The 14,967-nt window shown below is 31.4% G+C and overlaps 1 protein-coding gene across 1 annotated transcript in view; it reads right to left on the reverse strand.

Annotated features, from left to right (window-relative positions):
• Window positions 1-14,967, reverse strand: part of LOC139500337 (uncharacterized) — a 118,845-nt gene that overhangs the window by 63,878 nt on the left and 40,000 nt on the right. Inside the window, exons 42-55 of the mRNA XM_071289077.1 lie at window positions 14,138-14,308; window positions 13,262-13,489; window positions 12,921-12,963; window positions 12,126-12,292; window positions 11,595-11,777; window positions 10,596-10,814; window positions 10,263-10,305; window positions 9,358-9,527; window positions 8,573-8,746; window positions 7,850-8,065; window positions 6,928-6,970; window positions 1,620-1,777; window positions 1,083-1,250; window positions 206-470 (exon numbers count right to left, since the gene is read on the reverse strand). Of these exons, the coding sequence (XP_071145178.1) occupies window positions 206-470; window positions 1,083-1,250; window positions 1,620-1,777; window positions 6,928-6,970; window positions 7,850-8,065; window positions 8,573-8,746; window positions 9,358-9,527; window positions 10,263-10,305; window positions 10,596-10,814; window positions 11,595-11,777; window positions 12,126-12,292; window positions 12,921-12,963; window positions 13,262-13,489; window positions 14,138-14,308 (2,248 nt within the window). The remainder of the gene's footprint in view (window positions 1-205; window positions 471-1,082; window positions 1,251-1,619; window positions 1,778-6,927; window positions 6,971-7,849; window positions 8,066-8,572; window positions 8,747-9,357; window positions 9,528-10,262; window positions 10,306-10,595; window positions 10,815-11,594; window positions 11,778-12,125; window positions 12,293-12,920; window positions 12,964-13,261; window positions 13,490-14,137; window positions 14,309-14,967) is intronic.

Raw genomic sequence — 14,967 nt, forward strand, 5'->3', positions numbered from 1 at the left:
ATATACTGTCAATTCAGAAATTTTTGTCATGTATTTATACATGTCAACGCCTTAAGTTATATTTATTTAAAACACTGAAAGTCTTTTTTTTTTTTTTTTTTTTAAAGAAACATGCCTTCAAATTAATTTACATATGAAATAAAAGCCAAATCATTTTGGCTGCAAAAAAAAAAAAGTTACAAATTTATCAAAATAAAAAACTCACGTCAAACGAACAACATCCGACAGACTTATAATTTCCTCTGTTCCAAAATCATAATCCAACAATTTCTTCTTGTATGGTAAATTTTCTATTCCAACTGAAAACTCATAATTACAAGCATCCAAACTGATGTAAAAGTTAACAGCCAGATCAAAGTCAGCTATATCTAAACAGCATGTAACACCAGTACAGGTGTCCATGATGCTACAAGTCAGTGGTATACTGGAACTTATTGCTTGTAATTGATATGGCAAGGGCACACTGCACTCTGAAAATAAAAAGGTATCAAAATTGATGATTGAATTTGTATAAACAAAAAGAAAGAAAAAAACATATAGGAAAAACACTATAAACCAATGGTTTCTATATTATTCAGATATTATGCTATTTCAAGGCAAAATCAAAAAAAGATCAAGTGTCTGCTACTTGTTGAGAAAAAAATTATTACATGGTCTTTGCCTTAATATATCATGGAACATTATTGTACATCTTATGAAGGGATAGTATCATCCTCTGCATGTTTAAGAACCCTTGCAATAACTCTTTTAAGAAATTCATAGGTGGCCTGTTGTAAGGCAAACTTGCGGCTTTTATCAAACAAACTCTCTATTCACATGAGATTTAAAATTCCTGCTGTGAAAACTTTGAGATCATCCCGAGTTTTTGATGGGGTTTGTTTCACTCAGTCTTAAGTTTACAATTGTGGTTTGTAAACTGTTTGCTTTTGGTCACTTTTTTTTTTTTTTTTTTTTTTTTTGCCATGCTGGTGTCAGTTTTTTTTGTACATATGAGATTAAATGTCTCTTGCGTATTGTCTGCCTCTCTTTTATAAGTATATTTCATTTTGTTTGCATCAAAAATATTCAAAAGGTATACATACCGTTAGTCCATCCATTTACCGACCCAGCAAATGGCGCTGATGTCCTGCTACAAGATGGAGTCTTAAGATATGGTGTCAGCCCAAGAGCTTCCAGCATTTTGTCACGAATAAGGCCCGTAACAGCTCCAGTAATACTATTCTGGGCTTTAAAGTCACTTAATGAGAAATCTGAAAAATTGTAAAATAGTTAAAACATTTTATTTCATTTCAAACAGGATTTTTATGAATTGTTTTATGAAAAATTATAAAAAGGAGATGTGGTGTTTACATCTATGAAATAGGAGCCCAACCAAGCAAAAAATTAAAAGATATCTGGAGGTCAACAGATGGTCTTCAACAATTAAAAAAAAAGTCTCTATACTATATGTCAAGAAAATTGCTGCATCTAGAAAAGTTGTGAAGAAATTTAACATAGAACATCAGACATCTCATATCAGCAGGAATAGTATTTTTTTTTTCTTTCTTCTAAATTCAGCCTTTTAACCTAATCCATTCTTAATAAATCTAATGAATGAAAGACATCAACTTATATCTCACCAAGACTTGTTTGTGTCCAATCACATCCCAGTTTAGGAAGTTTGGTATTTTCAAATACTGGCACAGAAACCAGACATGGTCCACTTTCCTCAAAACATACACTTAAGTTCATGTTTAACATGTATTTCTTCTCAGCCTGCAAGTCATGTATTGTGTACCTGCAAAGATTAAAGATTATCATTTAAGGCCATTAAAAAGAATATGTTTGTTTGCCCTAACCCAACCTACCCAGAAAATAGCTGCTTGCTTAAAATCTTTTATTGTCCTGATCGAGCTTCCAAAATGGTCATATATTCTGGACAAGTCCGATAAATTATATAAATGACTTGTTGTGCCAAGACTGAAACGGTCATTTTAAAATATAGTTTAGAAAAAAAACGGACATTTTAAAATGAAAGAAAACAAGAGGCTCTCAAGAGCCTGAATCGCTCACCTGAATTTTTTTGGTTTAATCTCTCATCAATGATTATTTTGGCTTTTCAATTTATTTAAATGTTCTTTGAATCGTCCTATTTTCTTCAAAAGCAAAAAAAAATCATTTTCTCCTATGTTCTATTTTAGCCATAGGAGCTATGTTTCTTGACATACAAGGAAATGAAATATAAAATTTATACTAGATACTCTGAAACTCTGAAACTCATTTAGCCTAAGTTTGGCTGAAATTGAAACAGCAGTTTCATAAGAAGTAAGTCAACATGATGAACAAATTGTGAAAAAAAGTCTTTAAAGGGCAATAACTCCTAAAGAGGTCAATTGACAATTTTGGTCAAATTGACTTATTTGTAGATCTTACTTTGCTGATAATATTTGCTGTTTACAGTTTATCTTTATCTATAATAATATTCAAGATAATGACCAAAAACTGCAAAATTTCCTTAAAATTACCAATTAAGTGGCAGCAACCCAACAATTGGATGTTTGATTCATCTGAAAATTTCAGGGCTGATAGATATTGACCTAATGAACATTTTTACTCCATGTCAGATTTGCTCTTAATGCTTTCGTTTTTGAGATATAAGCCAAAAACTGCATTTGACCCCTATGTTCTATTTTAAGTAACGGCAGCCATGTTTTTTGACGGATCAAAAATCAAAGCACACACTTTGTGCAGGATAATCTAAGGAACAATCATGCTAAGTTTTAACCAAATCCATTCAGTAGTTTCAGAGGAGAAGATTTTTTAAAGTTAGCAAATATGATGAACAAATTGTGAAAAAATTGTCATTAAAGGACAATAACCCCTTAAGGGGTCAATTGACAATTTTGGTCATATTAACTTATTTGTAGATCTTACTTTGCTGATCTTTTTTGCTGTTTACAGTTTATCTTTATCAGTGTTCCAGCTAGGCCGTTTTCAGAGGGCGCGGCGCCCGCCCTTTTCCGAGTGGCGCCCTGTGCCCTTTTTACAGTTTCCAGGGCGCCCTGCCTTTTTTGAAGATCGATTGCATCTTAATTTGCGTATTGATATGATACGCTAATTACTAAATTTTACCTGGGGAAAAGATTATGACTTTCTTTACCACCCCAAGCTAATCAATGGTTACAACTGGTGTCATAATCTGTTGTTATAGATAATCCGTTTATCGGATGGGTCATTAATGATCATCAACATTAATTCGTTCAAATAGAATCGGTCAGTCGGCAATTATCTTTGAAGAAATGTGCATACAACAACTTGGGCACAATTTGCGATGTTTACCGTAGTTTCATGGAAGAATGACAGAAAGTTGGAAAACCATTATAAACTCGTTGAAGACATTGTTTTACTTGTTTTCTGTAAAATAAACAGAAAATTCAGACGTATTTGTCATTGACTGCCTTCATTTTTGATACGAAAATAACAAAAATCGGCCGCCATATTGTGATCATATTTTCATCATACTTACGTACTGTTTATAATCCTCCAAAGAAGGAGCACACCCGAATAAAGAAAGATAACTCAATCTGATTTTTTCCCTAGCATTGAGTAACCCATTTACATATTCTAAAATGTGTCTCCATACTTCTTGCTTAAGAATATATATGTTTAGGTATTTATTTTGAGTTATGGGAAAAGTTAAAGAGGGTCTTAGTAGCAGTGTTGGTAGGGTGCCTTGGTCATCTTTTTCTGTATTCTTTATTTTTGATACTATTTTTCACTGTTGCTTTATATCCTAAAATTGTGAATTTACTGAGCACAGCTGTTTTTGTGCTGTATTGCCATCAAGCACAGCAGGGGTAGAAAGGTGAAACTGGTAAAATGTGGTAAACCATAGAAACAGTATGAAACAGATCTCCTTTCAAAACATACTGCATATAAAGTTCAACTGTGCCAAGCAATGATAAAAAAACTTGTGTGACAAGCTGCTTGACAAGTTTTTCAGCCTTAAAAGTAGAAAGAGAGTTCTATATGGGCTAAAGATGTTGTTCTTGTATAACCTGTGATTCAACGAATAAACACAAATGTTTGATTAACATCTTTTATTAAAATATGCCCTTTTCATATTATCATATCGCGCGTTAAATGCCCTTTTTCAGGATTGGCACCCTGCCCTTTTGAAAACCTAGCTGGAACACTGTTTATCTATAATAATATTCAAGATAATGACCAAAAACTGCAAAATTTCCTTAAAATTACCAATTAAGTGGCAGCAACCCAACAATGGTTTGTTTGATTCATCTGAAAATTTCAGGGCTGATAGATCTTGACCTAATGAACATTTTTACTCCATGTCAGATTTGCTCTAAATGCTTTCGTTTTTGAGATATAAGCCAAAAACTGCATTTGACCCCTATGTTCTATTTTAAGTAACGGCGGCCATGTTTTTTGACGGATCAAAAATCAAAGCACACACTTTGTGTAGGATAATCTAAGGAACAATCATGCTAAGTTTTAACCAAATCCATTCAGTAGTTTCAGAGGAGAAGATTTTTTAAAGTTAGCAAATATGATGAACAAATTGTGAAAAATTGTCATTAAAGGACAATAACCCCTTAAGGGGTCAATTGACAATTTTGGTCATATTAACTTATTTGTAGATTTTACTTTGCTGATCTTTTTTGCTGTTTACAGTTTATCTTTATCTATAATAATATTCAAGATAATGACCAAAAACTGCAAAATTTCCTTAAAATTACCAATTAAGTGGCAGCAACCCAACAATGGTTTGTTTGATTCATCTGAAAATTTCAGGGCTGATAGATCTTGACCTAATGAACATTTTTACCCCATGTCAGATTTGCTCTAAATGCTTTCGTTTTTGAGATATAAGCCAAAAACTGCATTTGACCCCTATGTTCTATTTTAAGTAACAGCGGCCATGTTTTTTGACGGATCAAAAATCGAAGCGCACATTTTGTGCAGGATATACTAAGGAACAATCATATTAAGTTTCATTCAAATCCATTCAGTAGTTTCAGAGGAGAAGATGTTTGAAAAATTGTTAACGACGACAGACGACGACGACGACGACGTCGACGACGACGGACGCCAAGTGATGAGAAAAGCTCACATGGCCTTTTAGGCCAGGTGAGCTAAAAATTGAAGTTTATTCGAACTTTTTGACCTGACCTTTTGCCTTAAACAGCTACACATTTCTGGTCATATAAGTGACATGATTATAATTACTATCAAAACAAACCCTACTATAATACCCTCTCATTACAATCAGGATTAATTAAATCAGACAACTGATTTTACCTGTTCAGGCGACAGGTAAACTATTTTGTACCGGACATTTAACAGTCTATTTTCTTAAAATTCAGCGGTTTGTAACGAGTTAATTTCGTCAACAAGATTCAGATTAACAGAAAACGTATATAAATAATTTAAAAAGGTAGCAATAAAGGTTTTAAGAGAAGAATCGTCAGGACCACCATTGTTTGACTTAGTACACTCGTGCGCAGGTGTGAGATTTAATTATTCATCCGAATTTTCAAAAATGCTAAAAATATCATTGATACCTATATTTAACGTTCTTGTCGAGTCTTTTCCTGTAGAAAAAAACGTGGAAAGATCTACTTTAAAAACTCAATCTTGCTTTGAAACGTACACGGATTTTACGTATCCGTCTCTGGTCCATGATTTACCATTGTCAACATCCGGTTAAAGTACTTTTTAAAACGAAAGTGAAGTTATTGACAGCGTAATTTTGCACAAATAAAGAGTCTTAGACAGATATAAAACTATAATGTTGCACACTGCGGATAATGCACTGCCAATTTATCAGTTAGAACCAGAACATCAAATTTATATTAAAAATCAAGTCAAATTTAATCACTACATATGTTCTCTGCACCGTTTTGTATACAACTTAGATTTTAACTAGTTTTAAATAAATAGGCCACGTATGCACCAGTTATTAATCATCTTTATCCAGATGGAAAACTGGAAAACTTAAAGAAGAAGAAATACTGTTTGTGTGTCAATCATAATAATGATAATTCATATGATGTCCAACTGATTACTATGGTTGCCCTTTGTTACTTAGTCTTATGGGGTAAAATCGGGAAAAGACAAAAATGTCCGGCTGGCTCAAATATTTTTTGGAAGCCCTGGTCCTGATGTGAAAAAGTTTTTTTTTTATCAGATAGGCATGAAGACAAAAAATATTTGACACTTCAATTTCTCTTTGCAGAAATTTAAAGAAAATGCCGACCTACCTATCCAATGTCTCTCTACCTTTAGGTAAACAAAAATATTGTTAAGTGTGGCCTAACTTTTACACCAGCCCAGTAGTCAGCACTTCGGTGTTGACATGAATATCAATTATATGGTCATTTTTATAAATTTTCTGTTTACAAAACTTTCAATTTTTTGAAAAACTAAGGATTTTCTTACCCCAGGAGTAGATTACCTTAGCCATATTTGGCACAACTTTTAGGAATTTTTGATCCTCAATGCTATTCAACTTTGTATTTGTCTGGCTTTTTAACTATTTTGATCTGAGCGTCACTGATGAGTCTTATGTAGACGAAACGGGCGTCTGGCGTATAAAATTATAATCCTGGTACTTTTGATACTATTTTACTGACAATGCACTTATCATAATAGAATATTATAACACAAGGTTTAAACAGTCTAACACAAGGGAATATTCTGTCTCTATTCAGCATACCTTTTTTCCGAAGCAGTTCAAATTTCTAACTTTACAGGATTTATTGTTCATTAGTTTTCTGTCTGAATATTCATGAAATATTTGCCACTGGGTGTTTAAGTGAAAAACAAATGATCAATAAATAAAAATTCGTATTAGCTGTTGTTAAATGAGTACCTATTTCTAAATGCAAACATCTATTGATCTCAATGTGGATCATAAAGTATACTTACTCCATTTTCAGGACTTGTAATATTGACATTGTCTTTTTCTCACCTGAAAATATATGAAACATTTCAATAATCTTTATTAAAGTCTCTATGACCCTGCCTAGTGGCATCATAAAGTTTCAAAACATAGTTAGGGACGCTTTAATATAAATATTTGAACCCAAACTAGCACTTTTTAGTTATAAAAAAAAAGATTTAAAATAGCTAGCATCCAAACATTGGTTTATTATTTCAAGGAAATTTAATTTTTTAAAATACCAATTATTATATTTTATTACATATATTTTTAATGTTGAAAGTCTCATTTAGCTTAACATCCTTGGCTTTATTAACAATTCCAAGTGATTAGGGATGTTCGCTACTCTGTTTCAAAATAACAAGCTTTTTAAAAGACTGTTATAAATTGATAGTATATAAATAAACTAAAAAAGCCGAAAAAAATGAAGGGTCGGTGTGCTTGTTTTCGAGATATAAGCTATTGAAAATTTGGGGGGAAATAATTCTCTATAGATTTTTTATACATTTAACATTGACACCTTTTTTCTTTCAAAAACGATGAAAAAATAACAAGGATTTTATAAGATTTTCAAAGATAACATTTTAAACAATATGTAATTTAAAAATTCTGGAAAGAAAAGTAGGGGTTAATGGGCAATATTTTTTAATGGCACTACATGGATAAAACCAGAGGAATCCGAACATCTGACAAAAATTCAAAAACAGAGGAGCGAACATCCTTAAATCAATAATTTCCAAATTTAGATCAAAATATTTGGAAGTTCCTAAAATAACACTTCTAAAACACAATGAATTGATATGAATTCTTTTAATTTTTCTTTGAAAAAAAAATAAAAATAAATACTACTATTCAATCTTGACTATCAAACAATTCAATTATTCTAATTTTCTTTTTGAACATACATACCCCATTTATAATCTATAATAGTGAAGTTGAAGGCTCGTTTCTCAATCCCAATACTCAGCTTCCAGTTACATGCATCCAACAAGGCATAAATACGGAATGATTTGCCGATTTTTCCTACATCCACACAACAATCAATACCCGTACAATAATCTGGTACATAACAACTGACTGTTCCTCTGATCTTTGGTAAAGTCATATCTGCTGATTTTGGGCAAGCTATAAAATAAAGAATATCATAAATTGTTTGGTTGCTGTCTCAATGACTCTTACTATTCATAATTGCCAATAATTCCATTTCTTTTGATTTTTAAATATTTCATGTAACTTATATGGTGTGAATGAAATTATAACAAATGTCGTTTAAATTTATGCTTGTTACTCAATTAGTTTAAATTACTGCAATTCATTTAACACCTCAATACAGGATAAGCATTTTACTAACTTTCACTGCCTATGAAATTTTTAATTTTTTGTTTAAACAGTGACATCTTTTTAAAGAAGACCAAATACTTCTTTTGGTAACATATTTCTGTTTTCTGCAATATTTTTACCAGATACAAATATTTTATATGTTTTAAGGAAAGCCACTTTCTTTTTGTATTGAGACTGAAGTGTTCATTGAGTGACAGTTATTAATAAGATTATAAGACTACATTGTATTTTAAGATTCACTCAATCATACAAACACAATTTTTCTAAAATTCAATATTTTTTTCATCCTACCATCAGCCTTCCAGCCATCCACTGCTCCAGAATAAATTCCATCATATCGGTCACAAGAAGGGTTGTACAAGAACTGGGTCAGTCCAAAATCATCAAATAATTTGTTGGCGAGAGCTGTGGATAAAGACTGCCCTGATTCTAAACCTTTGTCCTTGACCCAGTCAACCAGAGAGTCTAAAATAAAAAATGATTTTAAATGTGTGCACAGACATGCAGAAACAATTCTCTACTGTAAAGACATTTAATACTAATATGTAACAGTGCTTGCCTCCATCAACTGCACAGATTGAGTACTTCTATTGCTGAGTTGGTATAAATGTAAATTACAATGCCAGGGGATCATGGTTTGATAAAAGTTTTATGTTCATCTCCAAAAGGAACAACCAACCTCTAATGTTTAAGATGCATCAACAAGCAACAAAACTCAAGTCTAATACTGTCTGAATATTCCATAACAATGTTCCCAACTTCCAAATAAAATGAATTATGATATTTGTGTGTCTTTTGGTTTCTGTCTCCTTGAGTAATACCTCATAGCTTCCTTTATTCATAGCATCATCTTCCATTTTAAAAAGAAAGAAAAAAAAGTTTTTGCTAGGGTCTTTGCATTGTTATACATTGTCTTAGGTGTGAGCTCGTATTATAAGGAACGTTTTACCTGCACAATTATCATACATAGCTCCATGTCTACCACAAAATTATACAACTGTTGTTTCAGCTTTTTGTATGGTAAATATACCCTGTGTATGTGTATTATGGGAAATTATATTAAATAATAGACGTACTTGTATCGCCTGTCCATCCACCCATGTCCAGATCACAAAGGGGTTGTGGAAATTTCTGTTGTATCAAGATGTCAAAGTTGAATTGACACTCTGTGTTTACATCCAAACAAATAGACATGGACATATCCACAATTAACTTCTTCTCAAACAATAACTGGTCAACCGTAAATCTATCAACAGAATGTTTCAATATTTTATAAAGGAAGTATACATTGTATTTTCATGAAATCTCATGTTATTAAGTATCCACTTATTGAAGTCTTACTGCTTGTTTTTTTTCATTATTTTAAATTAGTTGAAACATATCTTTTGAGGTTTTTTTTGATGTACTTATACGTATTTGTTTTTGATATATGTCATCAAAGTATTCCAATATCAATTCTGATTGGACAAATTGGAAAATGTCATGGCTTCAATTCCATCATGTATGTCATCAGAGTACTCTGCTCATTTAGAGTTATATCCAGCTCACAATTATTAGAACCTTGTTTACTATTTTCAATGTCATTAGAAGGGAGATAACTGTATTTCATTTAAATATTTGAGCCCATCTTTCTCTGTTTAACCAACTTATAGAGTTTCCAACAACCTTTTGTTTTTCCACTGAATAGAATAAAAGAGAAGGGTTGTGTCACCACAAACTAGTGAACTCCATAAGATTTTGATGTGATTTTCCCACTTCATAAATCTTGCCAGTGTGTTTGTTGTCTCTGAATTTATTCACAACATGATACTCCAGGTCATTTAAAAGTTTTCACTGATTGGGAGGTTTATCCATTAGAACATATAGTGATCTTTACATGTATTTTATGGTTACCATGTGCTGTTGTCATACGAACATTTGTTTTTCAAATTAAAAAATTAGAATATTTTGCTATGACATAAAATAGAAAATGACAACTTACCTTATTTTGATCACATTTTGGAGTGGAACAACGATTTCTTTGCCTATTATAGTAAGAAAAAGCTAGTTATGTTTTGAAAATAAGGTTAATATTTGACTACTAATAAAAATAATGCCAAATTATTATTACCTTTAACAGAAGATCAGAATTTTAGGAGTTTATTTTAAATTATTTCATAATTTTAGTTCATTTCACACAAAATGATTTTCTAGCTTATATTTAATTTTTTTCTGCAACCTTTTTAGATGACAAATAACAAACAAAAATAAAAATTGACAATTGACAAGTTTATCTTTTATCAAACTTAAAATATAATTTCCTGCAGTAACTTACCCCATAAATCACCAAAATCTAAGATTTTATATTCAAAGGAAAGTTTCTCAATTCCTCCTCGGATGATGTAACTACAGGTATCAATATACAGGTAAGCATGTAATGAGATATCCAGGTAGTCGTAGTGGAAACAACAATCTAGTCCAGTACAATAGTCTGGTATATAACAGTTCATAGGTACCGTTATGTTAGGAGGACTGATTATGTCCAAGGGACAGGCTAAAAAAAAAGCAGATATTTTTATTAATTTCATCACAAGAAATTATTATTTTAACCTTTATTTTATTTATTTTTTAAATACATTCATAGTTTTTGAGAAAACAAGAATGTGTCCATAGTACATGAATGCCCCACCCGCACTATCATTTTCTATGTTCAGTGGACTGTGAAATTGGGGTCAAAACTTTAATTTGGAATTAAAATTAGAAAGATCATATCATAGGGAACATGTGTACTAAGTTTCAAGTTGATGTAACTTTAACTTCATCAAAAACTACCTTGACCAAAAACTTTAACCTGAACTTCGCACTATCATTTTCTATGTTCAGTGGACCATGAAATTGGGGTCAAAACTATAATTTGGCATTAAAATTAGAAAGATCATATCATGGGGAACAAGTGTACTAAGTTTCAAGTTGATTGGACTTCAACTTCTTCAAAAACTACCTTGACCAAAAACTTTAACCTAAAGCGGACGGACGAACGGACGCACAGACGGACGGACGGACGAACAGAGGCACAGACCAGAAAACATAATGCCCCTCTACTATTGTAGGTGGGGCATAAAAATCATTTTTCATTTCCTGTATAATGTGTGTTGTAAGTTTTCATACAAAGGAAAAATAACTATATAACAAAAAACAAGTTTCTAAAAAAGTGTAAATTTCTAAGTTAAACTTGCAAAACAAATTGGATAAATTTGCTTCTCTGTAAATATTAATGGCTTCCCATAATGTTTAAAAATTTAGGTAAAAATAAGTATCTGTAAACAGGACTTACTGTTTTTCCATCCATATTCTGAAGGTTGATACACATCAGCAGTACGGGAGCATCCTGGGTCATCCATCATCTCATCCAAACCTAGCTGCTGTAGCAAAAGCTGGGCGACATTGTTAGCCAATATTCCAGTGAAGTCTGTCAGGTTAATTCCTAACTGTGCTCCCCAGTCAATGGCTGAGAAATCTGCAGAAAAATATTTATGTTTTCTTCCTTTTTTTTTTAATACAATTATGTTTTCTTCAATTTTTTTTAATACAATAACTTTTTTTAATGATAAAAAGAAAAATTTCAAATTTGTTTCCAACAACAAATATGCAACTTAATTTATCAGTAATTCATAGAGAAGTATGCTTAGTATTATGAAATAATTAATTGAATGTAAATCATATATCATACTGGCACAAGTTGAGTACACCTAGTGATAACATTTCATGCTTCCAGTGTGCTCAGTGAAATTATAAAAACACAAATCATTACACACAAACTTAAACAAATGACCTAACTATTTTGTAATTTTAGTTTTAGACTTACTTGACAAGCTCATTGTAGCCGTCATGTCACAGAATGGCTGAGGAATTTCACTTCCAACCATCATTGGGAAGGTTAAGCATTGGTCTGGTTCGCTTTCATCAAAACATACACTGGCTGTTAAATCCACTATAAATTTCTTCTCATTAGGTGGTTTCTTCATTATAAGTCTGTAAAAAAATCATTGAATTCTTGTTAAACTAATAATTCTTTAGCAATGTTTAGGTATCAATTGTTTTCATTGGCTAAAATTTACCATTAAATTCACAACTGGCATGTCTTCAGCAGCAATTTGGGAAATTTGAGGATTCACAAAGGCTCAATTAATACAATGTAATTGAAAAAAAAGCATAACCTTCCTCAAAAACTTATACACCATATATTTATCTAACCAATAAGGAATAATCGTAGTGCACAAGATCACTTTATGAATCAAAGCATCATGGATGTTGTGATTCCGTCAATTTTGTAGCTAGTCTTTACATTTTTTCTGACCATACTTTCAATAATTATTTTGTTATCTTCATTTCCATAATCTTTCTGTAAAATTTCTATTCTATTGCCAAAAGATGGAGAATTTTGCAATATTGATAATAATGGTAATCATTGCAAGTTTCGGTGATCTTCATTTATGAGGGAATGGTAGAGAAAAATCTACAAGATATATATGTCAGTCTTATTATTGCATTGGACTGTATAATTCAATATTCTATGCAGGATATAAACCTCTTAAAAACCTAAATATCTTAGAAAATGCTTAAGATAGCGTTATATTTATTTTGTCCTTGCAATACTTACGTTATCTTGACAATGTCTTCAATATTTAGAACCCAAGGCTTTCCTGAAAGTAAATATCAGAAATTATAATACAATATATATACAAGAAAACAAATAAAATTTTATGACATTAATAAAAGGCATACTAATCATGATTTTATTTAAGTTTTATAGGATTTAAATTAAATAAAAAGCAATTATAAAATAAATTTTTATTATTGATAACAAATTCTTAAAAAACTATAACGGTAGAACTTCATTACATTTTGTTTTCATGGGTTAAAAAAATAACCAAAATAGAATGATGTGGTATTAAATAATTCATCTTGCAGATACATACCCCATTCATAACAGATACATACCCCATTCATAACTGTCTATTCCACCTTCAAACAATGACAGATTCACATTCATATTGTTGATACCAAATGATATACTATATTCACATGTGTTGATCAGGAAATATGGGTGAATGGTCAGCCCAATGAAGGGTATCTCAGCACAACAATCTATACCACTGCAGGTGTCAGTTATCATACATGTCATTGGTCCATCAATTTCAGGCAGCTTGGAAATACTTAATGGACACACTGTAAAGAAATAGTTTACCAATTATAAATATCATCCATCAAAAGCTTAAAAAGGTACAACCAAGACTCTCTATTTCAGAAGTTAAAGAATTCTGGGTAATAACTTTAAATGAGACCAAACCACTGTTCTTGGTTAAAAATCTAGTAGGCAAACATGATGTTCTGTGGGACACTAATAGTACTCCTTCATTGTTTTATGGGACAGATAAATGGACAGAGGTAAACCAGAATACCTCTTCCTTCCAAGCAATGGATATAAGGAAATTCAACCAATGATGTGGCATTATTTCATTTTTAAGTATGAACAATGAAATTAACTAAAATCCTTCAGATTCTGATTAGGTGAATTGTTTAAGAGGTGGTATTGATATTTTATCAATATAATGAAATTTTAAACAACTGTCATATAAGTGGAAGGTTTAACTAGCTAAATTATTCATATAAAGACATATGAAAAATAACTTTTCAATCATTCATAAAAAGACAAAGGCAAAATAACTATTAAATCATTCATAAAACGACAAATGCAAAATAACTATTAAATCATTCATGAAAAGTTGTTATTTGTTCTCTGTGGAGAGTTGTCTAATTGACAATCATTACACATCTTCTTATTTTTATATCTATAAATAAACTGATTTCACTTACTATTATTCCATCCGATTACACTAGGATCATAGATTCCACGTTTACGGTCACATTTGGTTTTGAAGAAATCTGTGAGTCCAACCTGTTCTAAAAGATATTGTACAGCTCCCTGGGCCATCTGCTGTCCTGCCTCATACCCAATATCCTTTGCCAGTTGAGAGAAAGAAACATCTGGAAAAAAAAAAGAAGTGTAAAAAAATCATGGAATTTAACATATCTTCAATCTTGATATGCTTATCAAACACAGAAAGTTAATTTCTTCAAGTATTTCATTATTTTTCTTAATCAATTAACAGACAAAACTGTTGGTATATCACCTCTGAGAAAAGTGTGATGAAATTTTTTAGGTTCATTCAACATATCTAAAAATTCAAAGTATGGGCAAACAGGAATAAGGCATCTGGCAGATACAAGAACAAGAAGAAGTGAAGTGAAGTTACAACTCATCACTGTCAACCTGCTGACCCAATATGAAGTCATTCGGTTGATTAGCTTCTTAGAAAAGCGAACAGAATTGGACGATTTCAATATAGCCAATTCTTTTAGAGTGGGGTATAATAATGATTATTTTCATGATGAACCATATTCTGTAAACCATTTTCAGGTCTACCCCTTTTCAGCCGAGATTTATTTTTGTGATTTTCTTATTTTTTTCATGTATTTATATACAGGAAGACCCAATTGTTATATTTTAATGGACGGTTTATATTCACTTTATTTTTCTTCTCACGAATGTTGCAAAAATAAATTGCTTGCAAAAATGTTTTGGTTAACAGAATATAAATATAAATGAAAAAGAGGTGACAATGGATTTAAAATTGCTTATAAAC

Source organism: Mytilus edulis, chromosome 13 (genome assembly GCF_963676685.1).
Source record: "Mytilus edulis chromosome 13, xbMytEdul2.2, whole genome shotgun sequence".
NCBI classification, from domain to species: domain Eukaryota; kingdom Metazoa; phylum Mollusca; class Bivalvia; order Mytilida; family Mytilidae; genus Mytilus; species Mytilus edulis.